Source organism: Epargyreus clarus, unplaced genomic scaffold (genome assembly GCF_041222505.1).
Source record: "Epargyreus clarus isolate Ecla_fem2 unplaced genomic scaffold, WU_Ecla_fem_2.2 ptg000005l, whole genome shotgun sequence".
In the NCBI taxonomy this organism is placed as follows: Eukaryota; Metazoa; Arthropoda; class Insecta; order Lepidoptera; family Hesperiidae; genus Epargyreus; species Epargyreus clarus.
The window spans coordinates 16,087,546-16,104,098 of record NW_027332213.1 but is presented as its reverse complement, the minus strand read 5'-3'; the positions used below and the strand labels follow the sequence as shown (position 1 = coordinate 16,104,098).

The following is a 16,553-nucleotide window of genomic DNA, read 5'->3' as shown; positions in this document are numbered from 1 at the left end:
TTAGCGGACGCCCGTACTCTATGTATGACAATGAGACATTAGCGGTTAGAACAACTGACTTAATGACTGTTTCTATCTATCCATCTATAAGTCAATTGATAGCGTTAGATATATGTAGATCTTTTTAATTAAATTTCAATTTAAACCTTCCACTTCTAAAATAAATGTATAACGACAAGTTCACACGTAAATTTATATTATAATATATAAGCATTTACCTAAAATCATATATATTTTTATAATATAGTAGGTAAGCTAGACAAGTGTGTGTTCTGGAAACTGCTGAAGGACGGAGTACGTGGAACGGGTTCCATGAACTTCGCTACAAATTGTAACTGTGTGACTAATGTGACCATGTGCCAGTAGATAGATTTACGAACATTTATTAATACACATTGAAGGCTTTGGAATAATGATGAAGATGACTCAGATGAATTCAATTGATTATTACATATAATATAATATGGGCCTGATTGACAATTTGTAACATGAAACAACTTATTTTTCGACGTAGGTGGGTTGATATGTTATTACCGATACACGTAAATTTTGCAGTAATATTGATTGATATTGATTGATTAATGCGCGTCCTCAGCATCGGGCCATCAGACATCTATACTGATCGGACGAATCCATGTACATATCGACAATGTTGCAATTATTAGTATCATTGGTATACATATATTTAAAAATACACATATTTCATTTAACTTGTATCGATAAACCTCCAGCTGATGCAATGTGAGGATCGTGCATATACGAGTACATGGTCTCCTTTCACCGTTGCAATGTAAGAATGAAATAGTCTTTCGGACTTAACTTGAAGAAACTAGAAAGAACTATAAGTATTTATTAAATTTTATGTTATTCAAATATATGGGGGGTATATTATTAAATACATGTCACGTTTCTCTAGAAAAGAAATTATACGAAATGAAAAACATCCGAAGTCTGCAACTGCTTGTCGGTGCGGCGAGGGCGGGGCGAGGGCGGGGCGAGGGCGGGCGGGGGCGGGCGCGGCGCTCACTTGATGGAGCAGGCGAACTGCGCGCGCAGCCGCCGCAGCGTCGCGGCCGCAGACTCGCCCTGCGCATATGCATAACATCTTTACGAGTGTCAATAATCATATAATTCCATTTGTGCTTGTGATAATATGATTTAGTAGGTGAAGATACAGGTAACTTTACAGGTACAACAGTTATTTTTTTTTATTTATTTTAGACACAACAACAGCATAACATACAAACATTCATATGAGTAACATTCAGAAGATATAAGCCAGTATGCATGCCACTTACTGGAGTGTACAACAATCGCCAAATTGGAGACATGTCATTGTAAAAGAAAAAAGGTATTAAACACATTAACTACATATATATGAAAAATAACAAAACAAAATATATATGGCTTACTCGGGACAGAGAAGATGCAGCGATGTATTGATGTGAACGGACACCATTTTGAAAAGTTATAATAAAATAAATAACTTGTAGTTTGCTTAGTTTTTGATTTTCAGCTTGACCCTCGTAGAACTATCTACTAATCTCATTGGGTATGACGCCTATAATATTTTGAATCCCGCTAATGATGTTTTTGGAAGCGACCTGCCTGCCTGATGCCTGGAGAGCGACCGCGACTCTGTGAGAGCGACTGTGTTTCGATAGTCTTAGTTCACATTAAATTTCCTTATGGTGATTTATTACCTATAACTTGGGACGCCACGTTTTGACGAATTGAATTTCAATCTATATTAGATAAAAAAAAATGAATATATTTATTATTAATAACGAGCATACGGGCCTCTTGGTCGTTTGCGTACTCCAGTGGATGGTTTGATACGGCTATAATGCAATTAACGAGATAATAACTGCCGTACCTGTACCTGTAAAATATGCGGTAAGAGTGGCGAGATGAAGCATTTTACAGACCTTCACATGCGCAGTGAGAGGCGCCAGAGGCTCGTCTCCGCCAGCCGCGTTGTCGTTCTCTACGTCACCTGTGGTCAGGTAACCGTAAGCTGTTATTTACACATTTCATTATACATAGATAAGTATCTAGGTAAGTACTAACACTACAGCCCGGCACTATCACAACCTCCTAAACAAAAAAGGTTTAAAAGGAATAAAAATAATAAAAAATAATTGGCCAAGTGCGAGTGGAACTCACACACAAATCTTCATTACTCTTTATTTTTGTTCTTGTAATAGAAGTAAAAAAGTAAATGCATTGTAAAAAATTGAATTGTCTACTTTTTAAGGTTTAAAAGATAAAGCAAAAAACATCGAAAAATAGCGGTTACTTGTTCTGGTTAGTATCTCGATTGTAAAGCCTCCAATCAAGCAAAGATTATAGAAATAACAATATAGTAAGGTACCGGGTGCGATGACGTCAGCGGCGCAGGCGGCCAGCAGGCGCGACGCGGGCGCGTTGCCGTTGTCGTCGGGCTCCGAGCGCGACGCGCTGCTCTCCCAGCAGCCGCCCGACGCGCCCGAGCCGCCCGAGCCGCCCGAGCCGCCTGAGCCGCCCGAGTCGCCGGACCCGCCGGATGTGCCTATCACTTTAACGATTACTACCGGAATGGTTTAAAACGTGGTACCGATTTAAAAGGTGGTAGAAACCTTTGTGGTTCGATTCCGGCGGCACCACCGCCACACCTATTATTGCCTTATAACAGCAGTGTTAAGCGCTGCTGTGTTCTGGTGTGAAGGTTGTGGTAAGCGAGACATACTTTTCCGAGGCGTTTCACCTTAGTCCTCAGGGGTTGCGGCGCATCTGTAGCCGACCTCCGGTACGAATATCTAATTCTATCTGGAATCGATTACAGATGTCCATGGGCGGCAGTAGCCACTTACCATCAGGTGGAATGCATGCTCGACTGCTACTCCATATTATAAAAAAAAAACAAAGAGAAATATTCGACATTCTTAATGATTTTACTGTCAGTGGGGTCGGTGCGGTCCGTGGGATCCGTGGGGTCTGTCCGTCGGCTTAGCGAGACACTCGGCGAGGAGTGCACGATTGCTTCGGACGAGTCGAGTTCCAGCGACGACTGCGACGCGCACGACGCCTCTTCCGACCGCGACCGCGACCGGCCGGAACGCTCGGATCGTCCAGACGAACGAGACGTTTCGGATCCAGTTTCGTCCGCCTCCTGCTCCATCGTCTCTTCCTGAAGTTGTAATATATAATATGATTGATGAAGTGTACTGATATAAATATCATAATTATAATCTAGTGGTATATGGCGGTGATAGAGGTACCTATATGTTTTAATAAACTAAAGAACGAGTCATGTTAATTTACTTACAGTACATTTAAAAATGTATCAAAATTAATTTCAACATATAAAAGTTCACAAATTAATGCGCGGTTAACTCACGGCGACTTTTTGTATCGGTTCAAAAAGGTCGCAGTAAAGTCTTGCATAGTCTCGCACTCTATACCACGGCGCTCAAAAAGTCGCGCGATGATAATTTAGCGATGCAGACGGGCGATCACGAAACGCGCTACTGAGTTGCTGCAAATACTTACTAATTGTAAATACGTGTAAGCTGCGCCGAGCCTTTGATAATAATGCCGGCCTTCTTCTTGTTGCATTGTTTATGGCTTTATTTAATTATAAAAACTAATTTCCCTTCGTAGGGGTAATTTAACTGATTTGCAAGGAAAAATTTAACTGGAGATTCACTGAAGTAAAAGTTGAATTTAATTTCAATAGATTATGTTTTACTTCTGATTAAGTGTATATTCTGATATAAGTTGTATGTTTAAAACATGCATTTTACATAACTTTTATTAACCTGTACATAAGCTTTAATTACTAATGCCACATTTTACACTTATACATATTAATTTATAGATTATAGGTTTAATTTGACATAGGTAGGTATAATTATAATTACGCACGCATGGTTCTGCAACGTGATCTCGACGTAAGCTCGTATCCTCACTCGAACTGGCATCTTCTGAAAATGTATAATATCTAGTCATCATAGGTTGTTATAAAATGTTAAACAAACGTTGATCTGTACATCACATTGCCTTACGGCCAAATAGCACACATCGAAACCATTAATTAAAAATAACATAAGTTTTTATTGCTTCACTAACCTTTTAGAGATTTATGTTTCTGCAACTTATGTTGCAAAAGGGGATAAAAACCGCGCGCTGTGGCGTTGTGCGGCTCGTACTGTAGGATTAAGCGGCAATACTTGAGGGCTTCTGCGTATTGCCGACGCATTATCGCTGACAAAAACTGTTACCAGAGAACGTAATGTTAAAAACGCATGAACAAGACTACAATAAATACTTAGTATAAATGTAAAACGTAACAGCGAACGGCAGGATTCGTACCTCCGCCAAGAACTCGCTGGGCGCGGAGGCGGCGTCGTTGCCGTCGGAGCAGTCGGGGCTCGTGGAGTGGCGGTTGGCGGCGTCCATGGCGCGCGAGCCCGGCAGCCGCACCACCAGCCGCCGCGCCGCGCTGCCGCCGCGGGCTGCGTGCAGTTATCGACGCTCAATCGAGGCTTTGAACAAATGCAGTCTCATGTTTGTACTCGGTCCCGGTACGGCGTTTCTATTCTACCGTTTCTCGGTCTAAAACGTCATCCCCGGTCATCGACGAAACGTCGAGACCGCGGACGTAGGAAGGACGTCGGACGAGATCGGTCGTCGACGCGGGGGATCGAAAAGTTAATATGCTTTACCGTGCGCCTGGGCCGCCGAGACGGGCAAGTGGCGCTCGGCGAGGCGCAGGGCGGCGTGCGAGGCGGTGTCGAGCGCGCGCGGCGAGGCGGGCGGCGGCCAGGCGGCGCGCGGGCGCGGCGCGGCGGGCGGCGCGGGCGGCGGCGCGCGCGGCCGCGCGGGCGCGGGCCGGTACAGCCGCGAGTTGGGCACGGGCCGCCGGTACACGCGCTTGCGGCGCCGGGCGACGTCTCCGCCGGAACGTTCCTCCTTTTTGCGCTTGGGTCGCACTCGGGGAGGAGGGCCCGGATACCTAGGGAGGCGGTCGATAAATCTTCAATTGTGTAGATTTGGCCGCTCGAGCGTGTAAAGCGAAATAAATGCGAGTAGCATACAGGCGCGGGTTCGGAGTGTAGGGTCGACGCTTGCGCGTCGCGTTCGCGGCGAGGTGGCCTGCGAGCGAGCCGCGCGTGCGACGGGGCGCGCCGAGGTCGATCACGTCCTCCGCCTCCGCGGCCGCGTCGTGCGGTACCCTGCACGCAATACATGGACCGTTTATTTTGAAAGTGGTGTCAGTCCATTTTTGCGAAATATGAGCTATCACGTAATTCATGCTTAATTTAATGTATTTTATTATGTATAACTAGTCCGTGTTTAATTTCTCAAAATAATCCCATGTTTTGTACAACTTAAAATCGGTCGGTAAATGAAATTGCATAATCATCGATTATGAAAGTGGTGTAAGTCGAATTGACAGAGGTAGGTGGCATAGCAGATGGATGCCGATCAGTGTTTTGTTAGAAAAATTAGAGAAATGTATTAGAAAATGTACAGCGCATAACCTGTGAGAAGAAAATAAATACGACAAGGCTGTATGACTCCGTATCTTTGCCTGTATTTTGGCGAATTAAAAAAAACAACAGTAGCGCCATCTTTTTGCAGAAAAATCCGCAATCTTACTACGATTACGGCATCATAGAAATGGCATTGAGAAAAATGAATTTTGTGTACACACCACAAGATTACTATAATGTAATAGCGCAATGTAGAAAACAAGATAAATTCATTTTATATGAAATGAAACGGAAGAATTCATTTCAACAAAAAATCTCCAATATGCAATTAAAAAACAGATAAAAAAATACTAATGGGGAACAGGTCAATTGGTTGCAAATATGTGGGTTGAGGTTCCTCAAAATTGCACCATATAGGTACCATTTTTTATAAAACAACGATGACGGACGCAGAATGTAAAATTATCAATATATTACCTCTACGTCCTGGAAGACCGATAAAATTTGAAAAAATCGCCCTGGAGCCGTAATAGTAATAGTTCTGACATTTTGGTACAAATACCAAAATGCCAGACCTATTACGTACGAAAAATATAAAAACATGAAGCAGCTACTACCCTATATACCTCCGGTGCATCATGCATATTTTGAAACACTACCACATGCAGAGAATAAGTAAATTCTTGTAATCAGTATCTTGTAATGACAATCTAATTGCCGTCTAAAATAAAATTTTATGTGTTGTTATGCGTATTTGTAAACAAAATTATGTTAAAATGAAGTATATTTTGAGCGATATTTGATTTTTCAAAATTGAAATTAAACGATTTTTACAATTGTCTAATTTTGAAAGTGGTGAAGTCCATTTACAGCACATAAATATGTGTTATCGTAGTCTAATTAGCCAAAAACAAATTTATATAAACAAATTAAATGTTGATAAAACAATAGAAACTATGCCAGACCTCATATGATTTGCATGTATTTTTAAATCAACAAATATAGTAACCTTTAATTTTCTCGAAACAAAAGAAAATGGACTTACACCACTTTCAAAATAAACGGTCCACATATCACAGTTGGAGATGGCTATCCCAAAGTCTTCTTAAGATACTTTTTAATCGATAAGATATCTTATTTAATTTCTATATGGTAAAGGTATTGTATATATTTGTAGACTGAAGTAAGTATATGATTATTTTGGTATTAAATACGAGTACGTAATTGGTAGTAGGTATTAATTAGTTTATATCTCAGTTCCAACTTCTACAAAATACAGGTGATATAGGTAAGTACATTTAACTTTGGTTACAAATACGTTTTAATTACCCAGACCACATTTGCTCGATGCAATATCGTCGGTAGACAACCGTGTAATTAATTGTACACGTTTCATTGAACGTTGAAATTGATGATTCGGTGTAGAACCAGCACGGTACAGCCGTACGTACCTATCTGGTCGATATTTATAGACAACCAGCAGAACACCATTTTCTTAAAGCATTAGGCGCTAAGTAAGTATATTCCATTGGTCACAGCTCTTAAATAAATATTGTTCTACCTAGTATGGTGCCTAGGCAGAAAAATAAGTAAGTCTTACCACTCCTATCTACCGATTTCGAAATAAGTAAGAAAAGGGATGCAATCGATCACGCATTTGTTTTTCAGATATACCTACTTATAGACGCATTAATTTCCATATCTATTATCGGAACCCTTCTCGACTACTTTACGCGTCCTTAATATATCGGATCGGGTAAATATCAAACAAACATATTACCAACATATTTGGTTGATATTGACCCGATCAAAGTAGCTTTAAATAAAAATGTTGTATTTAATATTATTTTATATTTAGTTTAGGTGGTACAACTTGTTGACGAGCGTTTGCGGCGTCACCACCACTATGCAGTGGTGTCAGTGTCATTGTGTGAAGGGTATATGGTATGGCAAATTCAATTTTATCACAGGTAATAAATGCCACCTTAGAAATGAACAAGGATAACAGAACTACACTTTACATCGATAGAACTTAGAATAGTACGTGTTCGATATGCATTACATACACAAAAAGTGGTGGAGAAGTTGGTTCTGGAGTGCGAGATGCGGTGCGGCGCTGCGGGCGCGGGTCGGCGGCCGGCGCGCCCTCCTGCACGCGGCTGCGGACAATACACTCTTATTATCATTTATTTTAATTATCAGTAACCTCTAATAAATATAAAAAGTATTCAAAATAAAGCGATTCAAAAGTGCTCGTTGCTTGTTCTATTTATATTGAGCTCCTCCAAAACTAAGAGGCCGACCTAAAAAGAAATGCATAGTAACGAAATTGTAGTGAAGCGGTGCTACGTGTTTTATCTCGTAGCGCGTAGCTCGCTCGTAGCCGCCCGATGCCGAAGAGCTTTCGTAGAGGCATATCGGCCTCTTAACCCACATTCGATCAAACATTTATTTAAAACCAACATCACGTTGCATTTCGCTCTATGCTTATAATAATAAAGCAAGCTATACTATACTTATAATAATAAAGCAAGCAAGGAGATTTGTTTAACGTAATAAACAAACTAAGTAGCATTACACGTAATGATAAATTGCCACTGTCGCCTATAGAAAAACACCCGAAATCGGATTAGAGACGTTTGTGAAGTCAGCTTCAGAAGATTAAGATTGACTACTTCGTTTATGTATTTTATTTACATAAAGGTGGTTCGACTCCGGTGACGCCACCGACACACATATTTCTGCCTAACACTTTTTTTTTGTTTGAAATGAGTGGTAAGGGACACATAATTTTCTGTGGCATTTCAGCTAATCCTCAGAGGTAGCGGAACATCTATGACCGACCTCAGGAGGTAATCCGGTCTAGTCTAGGTTTGATTGTAGATGTTCAAAGGCGGCAGTAGATACTTAACGTCGGGTGGATTGCATGCTCGTCTGCTCCTTTATTACGCAGAAATACATATGGCAGTGGTTTAATTTCTAAAACCTTCAAAACATTTAAAATCTAACCACTTTATTATGGTTTATGGGAGAAATTAGCGACTACGATACGAACATATCATCAATCATGTAATTTCTATATGCATAATAATATTAAGAATTATGATATTATGGAGGTCAACTTGTAAGTAATATATTAATTGCCTGGAGAACGTCAAAAGAATTAATAAATAGTTTAAGTTATCTTTTCGTCAGTTGTTGACTTCTCAACAGCTTGAAAAGCTATTAGACGAGTTCTCTGAGATCGCGGCTGACGGAGCGCTACTCGAATACTATTAATTGCTTTAGTTCCAGATTCTCGTGGCGTTTCCAACTACATCTACAGTTTCAACGGGGGGAACTTTCTATTTTTAGTATTCATTTAGTACCTACACGACTTAAATATTAATTAAATAGTAATATTTTTGTTTAGTTTCACATTCTTGTCAAGTATGATAAAATCTACAAACTTTTGTATTGATATCTACACGTATTAAGTATACCTAAGATAAAACAGACGGCGACGTTTAGATTTTAGAAAACCAATGTAAAAAAATTACTGCTTCCATTAACTTGTTTGTTAAAAGAAATTTTGATTGATCGAAAGGAGTAGCAAAACTACTCCTTTCGATCAAATGATGGACAATTGTCAGCAAAAGTTGAAGTGGCAGTGGAAGTGAAAGGCTCATTTTGTTTGCCGAGTAAGGACCTAACTTTATTTAAAGTGTTCTTTTGGTTAAATTTGATTTTACAGCTAAAGTAAGACGACAACAATAGAATTCTTGTTGAAGTTTGAAAAAACCTAAAAAAATATACCTAAAACTTGAAAAATTGGTGTGATGATGGACTCACAATTAAAATTTAAAGTACACGTGGATGTCATTGTTAAGCAAGCTGCAAAAATGCTAGGTTTTATCACCTATAACTAAAATTATACTATTTAACTCACTGGTTCGCAGCAAACTTGAGTTTGCATCCACGGTCTGCAATCCACAATACACAGTGAATTCACAACGCATTGAGAAACTACAAAGATCTTTTACAATACATCTTGCTTTTTATTCCACTGGAATCTCTCATAAAGCCACTTACGACCTTCGACTAAAACATTTCAACATGATTTCGCTCTATAATCGTCGCATATTATTAGATGTCACATTTAAAAAAAAACTATTGTCTGGCGAAATAGACTGTAATGAGATAACATCCAACATAAACCTATATCCAACATAATACCGTAAAGGTACCCTCGACATACCATTAAAAACATTTTTTATGTTACTGTATGCAGAACAAATTTTAATGTCCTTAAACTCTCTCCTTTGCCACGAATGTGCTGTGAATACAATCGACTCTCTGCACTTATTAACGAAATTGATATATTCCACGACTCCGGCGCAAGCCTGAGAAATAAGCTTTTTTCTTTCTGCACATTTCTGCAAATGAATTACAGAACAATACTTTATTGACACTTTATATTAGTTATTTATTGACACTTTATATTCGTTATTTATTGATACTTTATATTAGTTATTTGGTCTATAAACTTTATACTATGGTTATTCTTTATATTGTGATCATCTATATTTAGGATTAACAAAGATGTACGCACCTGTAACTGGCATGCATACCAGTCTACGTGTTTAGAATAAGTTTGTATGATATATATTGTATGTAATGCTGTTGGTGTGTCTTAAATAAAAAAATACGGGACAAATTGTTTACAATTGACGATATAGTGCTGAACGGGCCACGTGTGAGCGGCAGCAGCGGCGGAACGTTCCATGTCTAATATAACAATGTAAATAATGTATACATTCAGCAAGCAACTCAATTTATTATGTGAAATACTGTTCAAAGTTAACCGATAAAAAATAAGTTAACTCTTAATAACACTACTACCACTATGTATATCACAATTACCGGCATTGAATATTAAAATAAAGGCATCTGCCCATCCAATATCGGATTTACTAAAACACACATTTTGTCTATCAGCATCATCGAAAACAGGTATCTATGTCCTAAAAACAATAGGTACATGTAATAGTCGTTGTACAGTGTCGCCTCGTCGTGTTTTCATGAATACATTATCTACTTTATTAAATAACAGAATTATTTAGTAGCTGTAGTACCTAGTAGCCCCGAGTGTGTAGCCTCTAGCGCGATATGGTCCCGACACGTCTGCCGGGCTCCTCCAACGTTCTCGGTATAACCCACAGAAAGGACCCACAGAACCCACAGAAGGAATACCTTCATGTATATAATGCATAAATGGGCACTTTCACTGACAATGCGTTTATAATATTTGACATTAATTAAATCGATTAAAAAAATCCTTTCCTCTTGGTATTCAACAAAAGACTTAGTACCTATACTAAATTATTCTATTTCATTATCTATATTAACAGAAAATTCTGTTTGTTTACAATTCTTACAGTTTTGGTTCACAACATTGATATAAATCGATAACAATGCAAAAAATTCTACGTACTTACTGTTAACAATTTTTCTGTTTCGGTGCACAAGCCAGGTGCCCACTCAATTGGCTCCGAGAGCACGTCAAATGCGAGCACTCGAATTGCGACCAAAACAAAAGCACACTTCAGTCAATATCGATCGTAGGAGCAACAGTTAGCACGGCAGGACGACTGCGAGCGGCGGCGGCGGCGACGGCGGAGCGGGCGACCGCGTCGGCGTGGCGCGGGGCAACGCGGGTGCTGCGGCGCTGGCTCGCGCGGGACCGGGACGCGGACAGCTGACGACCCGCGAGCGCCCGGCGGCCTCCCCCGGCGGACTTGCTGACGGCCGCGGGGTGCACGCAATCCAGTACTGCGCATGCTCCTAAAGTTCACTACTACGGCCACTATCGGTTGGCTCTTCGACGAATCCTCGACGTACTACGTATTATAAATACAAATGTCAAACCATTGTAATTCTGAGTTGCAGGAGCCTGACCTGATTTTTTTTCACTTCCATGCGATGTTACAATATTATAAGGCTGAACGTAATCTTATGAATTTTTAATCACAGCTACGATTTCTCCTCATCCATTGCTATTTTTAGTAGAACGATGCTACGCCGACTATCTGTTTTTATACATATTATCTATTTAATTATTGTTTGAAGTATGTTAATCTTGCATCGCCTATCCCGTGATCACAATTGCTCCACGATTTTTTTCCGCGATAGACACGCCGAATAGTTTTAGGTATTTCCCGATGTTTACTGTTACATATCATGACCTTCTTGTTCTGGGACTATTCGGATATGATTCAACTATGAATACGATAAAACGATAAATATGAAACTGATAATCTATCTACTTTATATCACAACCGGGAACCGATTATAAGACAGTCACCGTCCTTTACAAACATTGCTATCTGCAACTTTAACTTTACTTCTTTTTCCTTATTTTTGAAAAACGCGATATCAGTATTCTAGGAATATTTCATGAGGAAGTTCGTTTTACATTACATTTAAACGTATGTGCTTACGCAGTAGAAATGGAAGGCGGAAAAGGAACTATGAAGGACATTTTATGTTAAGGAACATCATCCTTTACAAACCAGAGGCAATCGAACCTATTTAAATAAGTAGAAAATAAATAGGTTTAATTGGTGATGCGAACAGTATTCGTTGTGGAGGCTCACCCGAGCTTTACATAGCGAAAGGTGGTCCACATTGGTCCGCGAAAACCTTTTTACTATCAATAGGAGTATCTTAATAGCCCAATGTAAAATAATGTCTGCAATATGTTGCAAAACTCAAAATTACCTACTACCTTTATTTTATAAGTATTAACAGTGTTGGGACTGATATCTTTACTTCCATATACATATAATTATTAACATTTATTTTATATGTTATAAAATTTGCTATACATAAGAAGAATGTAAATACCGCGATATTAATGACTTACAATTTAGATAACAGCAACGACTTCGTCTTCACTACCATGACAATGTTCTTTAAAAATGTCTAATATATCACAAAAAAAATTAAACTTCTGCTTTTTAGTATATATTTTATCACTATTAAATTTATTACCGAAAATATTGTACTTATTTATGACTTTGACTTTTTGACACAAAAACAATTGAATAAATTATAAGTCACACAGTAAGTAGTAAGGGTCATGAAACGGTCTGCCGTATCTCATGCCGTGGATGCGGCACGGGGTTATGTGGGATTCATACCACATAACCCCGTGCCTACCATAAAACCCCCCCGGTGGCCTTCCTCGACGCTCCGTAGACAAATTTTAGAGGACCTATATAGGTTGTAAGTTTTTATAATATGTGTGTGTCGTCTACCAAACTATAGCGTAGGGTCAGGTGGGCAACAGTGAACCACAAAAAATTCAAACTTTTGTCATGTACTTGAATTCAAAGTTTTCGTTTTCTTTTTTCATACATACCATTCAGTGTCTAATAGACTTAAGGTTTCTTTACAAATTTACGCTCAAAAACTGATAGGTTAGACATTATCAAGTGTTTTTAAAAAAATGGGAATTGGTTCACTGTGTACACTCTTTGGTACACACTGATCCATGATGAAGTTCACAGTGAACCACCGTTGGACACAGTGAACCACATCAGAATAAAACGAAGTTAAGTTATATTTTAACTGGACTAATTGGGGTAAATCGGTCATCAATCAAAATTCATCATTAAAACAATAGTTTTTTCATTTATTCAAGAAGGTTTATTGCTTATACTGTCAAGAAAAAACAAAAAATAAAATTATAACTTAATCACGAACAAACACAGCACAATATTTATTTAGAAATTATTGTTAAGTAGGTATAAAGAACCTTTAAATTTCTGTAGAACAGTAACATAAAATATATTATAATATTCTAAAAAAATACAATTAAAGCGGTTTTTATTCATTGAGATCTATATTATCAACTTATTACTTAGCTACCCTACTATAAAATCAGTCTCCAAGTTGCGGTAACAGCCTCAATCAAAAAATAATTCTAATAAGTGAACTTCAGAAGTGAAATATTGACGGGGAATTTAAACGTCGCTTGGCGACGACTGCTTCCATCCACTTTTGGTTTAGGCAAGATATATTTGATATCAATTTTCCGGACTCCTGCACAATCTGGTTCAAGAGGCTCGGAAAACTTATGATACACTTTACTTTTTAATTTTAAAAACGACACATAATAATCACAGTCATCTTGATCAGGTTCTTCTATAATCCTAGCAATATAAAATAATTTATTTTTCTTCTCTGTTTCAAGTAAAATTATTACATAATCTCCTACTTTTGGCTCCCGAGGTAAAGGCAAGAAATTTTCAGTTAAAATTATTTCTCCTTCTTCTTCATCACTGATAAAATCTTCTCCTCCCGAAGAGGAACCACTAGCTACGAAAATCTCCTCATCGGTCGTGCTAGTACTATCGCAATCGATTGAAGTTGTTTTTTTCTCTTTAAAAATATCTCTTTTTTTCACGTTCTTAGTGCACGCCTTTTTCTTGTTTTCTATTTCATTCTTTTCAGGAGTATCAGTTGCGATCATGCTTCTTCCTAGCTTTCTGCGCTTCTTGATTTTACGTGGTCCAGCTTTGATTGGTGGCCTAAACACACTTGGCGATATGAAAGTTCCTTGTCCCCTAGAAGTTGACGGTATATCCAGTTGATTATCATATTTTTGTGGTTGAGCAACGGTGTCACTTGTAGCAATCGATGGGACATATAAAGGTTTCTGTGGAGCAGTGTCTATGACTGAGCAATTACCATCGTGTTTTAGTGTTTTTTCCTGAGCCTCAAAAAGGGATAATATAATTTCTGAATTATCCTGAGTCATTTCTAAGAGTGATGGTGAGGCACAGGCACGAGAATCTTGTTCTTCAGTTGGTTCAGAAATCGTTAATTCTGGATCAGGTCTATCTGTGACAGAACTTGGCAAAAAATCTACATCTGTGAAGATCGAGTCATCGAATGGATGAATTCCACATTTTCTAAAAGCATTTGTGATATTTACAGGCGTCATTGATTTTAGATAAGCTTGTCCAACACATTCAGCTACGTGATATATTGTCAGCATTTGGCCTGGGTTACGAAGCAGCCATGAATCAACAGCTGCGTTGTAGAAACATTTAAACGGAGCGTTTAAGCCAACATCTAATGGCTGGAGTTTTGCAGTTGTGTGTGGAGGTAAAGTAAGCACGGTAACACCTGAGTTTTTTGCCAGATCCAGAGCTTGTATTGATAAATGGCTTTCATGGTTATCTAATATTAGAAGTGATGGGTTGTCTTTTGAGGATGAAGTGTGCTTAACAAAATGTTTCATCACATCAACAAAGAGGTCTACATTCATCCATCCGGAAGGCGCGGCTAAGCCCAGAGTACCCGGCGGAGCACCATGCAGCATATGAGTTTTGAAATTTTTGCGAGGAAATACCATTGCAGGAGGCAAAGCTTGTCCAGATGCGGATATAATGGCACAAGTCGTAATTAAAACACCTCGTTCACCACTGGTAATTTTACAGACGTTAAACCCTTTTGGTGCTAGCACTTTCTGTGGCTTCTGGACAGTTGTTGTTGATGTCTCGTCTAAGTTATATACTCGCATGCCATTACCGAAGCTATGATGTCGCTGCATAACTTCTTTTAAATTTGAAAAGAATTTTTCAACATTGTCCCTGTTAAAGGCTGTGGCTCGCGCTAAGCTACATGGCTCAGGTTTTTTAAGGCTAAGATCTTGATGGCGTGCTCTAAATGATCGCAACCAGTCTTTTCCAGCTATTCCATTTGCTTCCCAAGATATTGGTGTTTTAATTTTGTTGGTTTTTGCCATTTGGTATGCCACTTGACGAACTTCTTTTGCCCCGAGCCCATAAAACATTAAGGCGCATTGTTTTATGTAATCTTTTAACACTAGTTCCTGGTCCTGGGAAAATACTGCATTGACTTCGTAATTAGGAACTAAGTTAGTGTTTTCATCCGACTGGATTTTTTTAGCGTATCTCCGTAGCGTAGGATACGCCAAGTGACACTCTTTAGCGGCCCTGCGTATACTTGCACCATCTTTTATAAGCTGAAGTGCTTGCATCATATCATCTTTGCTATGCCCCCCAATCTTTCTTTTCACTGCCTTAGTTCGACCCATCCTGAAGCAATAAAAAGTTGTATCTATTAACTAATATGACGTTGTAACTTTGGTACACAATGAACCATCAAGCGGTACACACTGACCCACGGTTCACTGTGTACCCTGCAATACTGAGTCACTGTATACCACCTACATTATTTGACATTTGATGTTGAGAAAAAGTAATTGATCAAGGAATATGTTTAAAACATAATTACCATATTATTGCTAGATAGTGACTTAATATGTATGTAAAATACGGTACGAAAAGCTCAGAAAACATGAGTTTGAAGAAGAAAAGCAAAACTTACCTATTTTTTACTTTTCGCGCGGGAAAACACAAATCCTCGTACCACACGACCGCTTACAACGGGCGCTCGCCCTCAACTGGGGAGCGAGGGAGACGTAACGAAAGACGTTGCTACGTGTCGGTTCCATGATCCGGTAACTACTAGTTTTGAATATAATAACACCGATTCTCTGTGTACCACTGGCTCACTGTAGCCCACCTGACCCTAACCATTCTCACTCCGAACAGAAAATTGCGCTCGGTCCCTATTAGCTCAAACATGAAAATAATAAATTTAACTTGATTTTTTTTACTCTTGATGAGTTTGGTTGGATGTGAAACTTATGTGTGTACGTGCATCAACGACATATGGAATTTCAATAATTATTTATTTATATAAGTATGTAGGTAATTAAATTGTAGCTGCTCTCGAAACTATGTCGATACAACCAAGTAATTAAGTCCTTTATTTTTTGGAAGATACCGTATTAAATCATCAGTTTTGGATTTGATCATTGCTTCTTTTTCAGAGGTCTTATGGGTGGATTTAAAACATATAACGAGTTGGCTTCTAACCTTGATGTATCTTCTACCAGCCAGCGCTGGAGTATTCCACCGATATAAACTTTTTCTACAGTGGAAGCGGGGATCGTGCTTAATAAATGATACAAATAGTGTTGCAGTCAATAAGAGCAAC

General features: G+C 38.9%; 2 protein-coding genes across 3 annotated transcripts; both read right to left on the bottom strand.

Moving 5' to 3' along the window:
• Nucleotides 1-834: 834 nt before the first annotated feature.
• Nucleotides 835-12,565, bottom strand: LOC140742432 (uncharacterized). Of its 2 annotated transcripts, XM_073073375.1 has the most exons (11): nucleotides 12,382-12,565; nucleotides 7,544-7,636; nucleotides 5,079-5,216; nucleotides 4,707-4,996; nucleotides 4,354-4,496; nucleotides 4,111-4,255; nucleotides 3,907-3,965; nucleotides 2,938-3,169; nucleotides 2,375-2,551; nucleotides 1,929-1,996; nucleotides 835-1,086 (listed from the first exon to the last, which is right to left on the bottom strand). In XM_073073375.1, the coding sequence occupies exons 1-11, from the start codon at nucleotides 12,417-12,419 to the stop codon at nucleotides 1,024-1,026; spliced, it is 1,446 nt and encodes a 481-aa protein (XP_072929476.1). In that variant the 5' UTR covers nucleotides 12,420-12,565; the 3' UTR covers nucleotides 835-1,023. The 2 variants fall into 2 exon arrangements, with proteins under 2 accessions (XP_072929476.1, XP_072929477.1); XM_073073376.1 differs by lacking the exon at nucleotides 5,079-5,216.
• Nucleotides 12,566-12,793: 228 nt separating this feature from the next.
• LOC140742431 (uncharacterized) lies at nucleotides 12,794-16,036 on the bottom strand. The gene is made up of 2 exons (XM_073073373.1): nucleotides 15,879-16,036; nucleotides 12,794-15,586 (listed from the first exon to the last, which is right to left on the bottom strand). The coding sequence occupies exon 2, from the start codon at nucleotides 15,583-15,585 to the stop codon at nucleotides 13,444-13,446; it is 2,142 nt and encodes a 713-aa protein (XP_072929474.1). The 5' UTR covers nucleotide 15,586; nucleotides 15,879-16,036; the 3' UTR covers nucleotides 12,794-13,443.
• Between the last annotated feature and the right edge of the window lie 517 nt (nucleotides 16,037-16,553).

Bases quoted from the DNA above. Each gene is read 5' to 3' on its own strand.
- LOC140742432 (XM_073073375.1), bottom strand. From the start codon at position 12,419: ATGGTAGTGAAGACGAAGTCGTTGCTGTTATCTAAATT. The intron at 7,637-12,381 runs GTAAGTCATTAA...TATTGTCCGCAG, and splicing joins TCGTTGCTGTTATCTAAATT to CCGCGTGCAGGAGGGCGCGC. The intron at 4,497-4,706 runs GTAAAGCATATT...AACTGCACGCAG, and splicing joins CTCGGCGGCCCAGGCGCACG to CCCGCGGCGGCAGCGCGGCG.
- LOC140742431 (XM_073073373.1), bottom strand. From the start codon at position 15,585: ATGGGTCGAACTAAGGCAGTGAAAAGAAAGATTGGGGGGCATAGCAAA.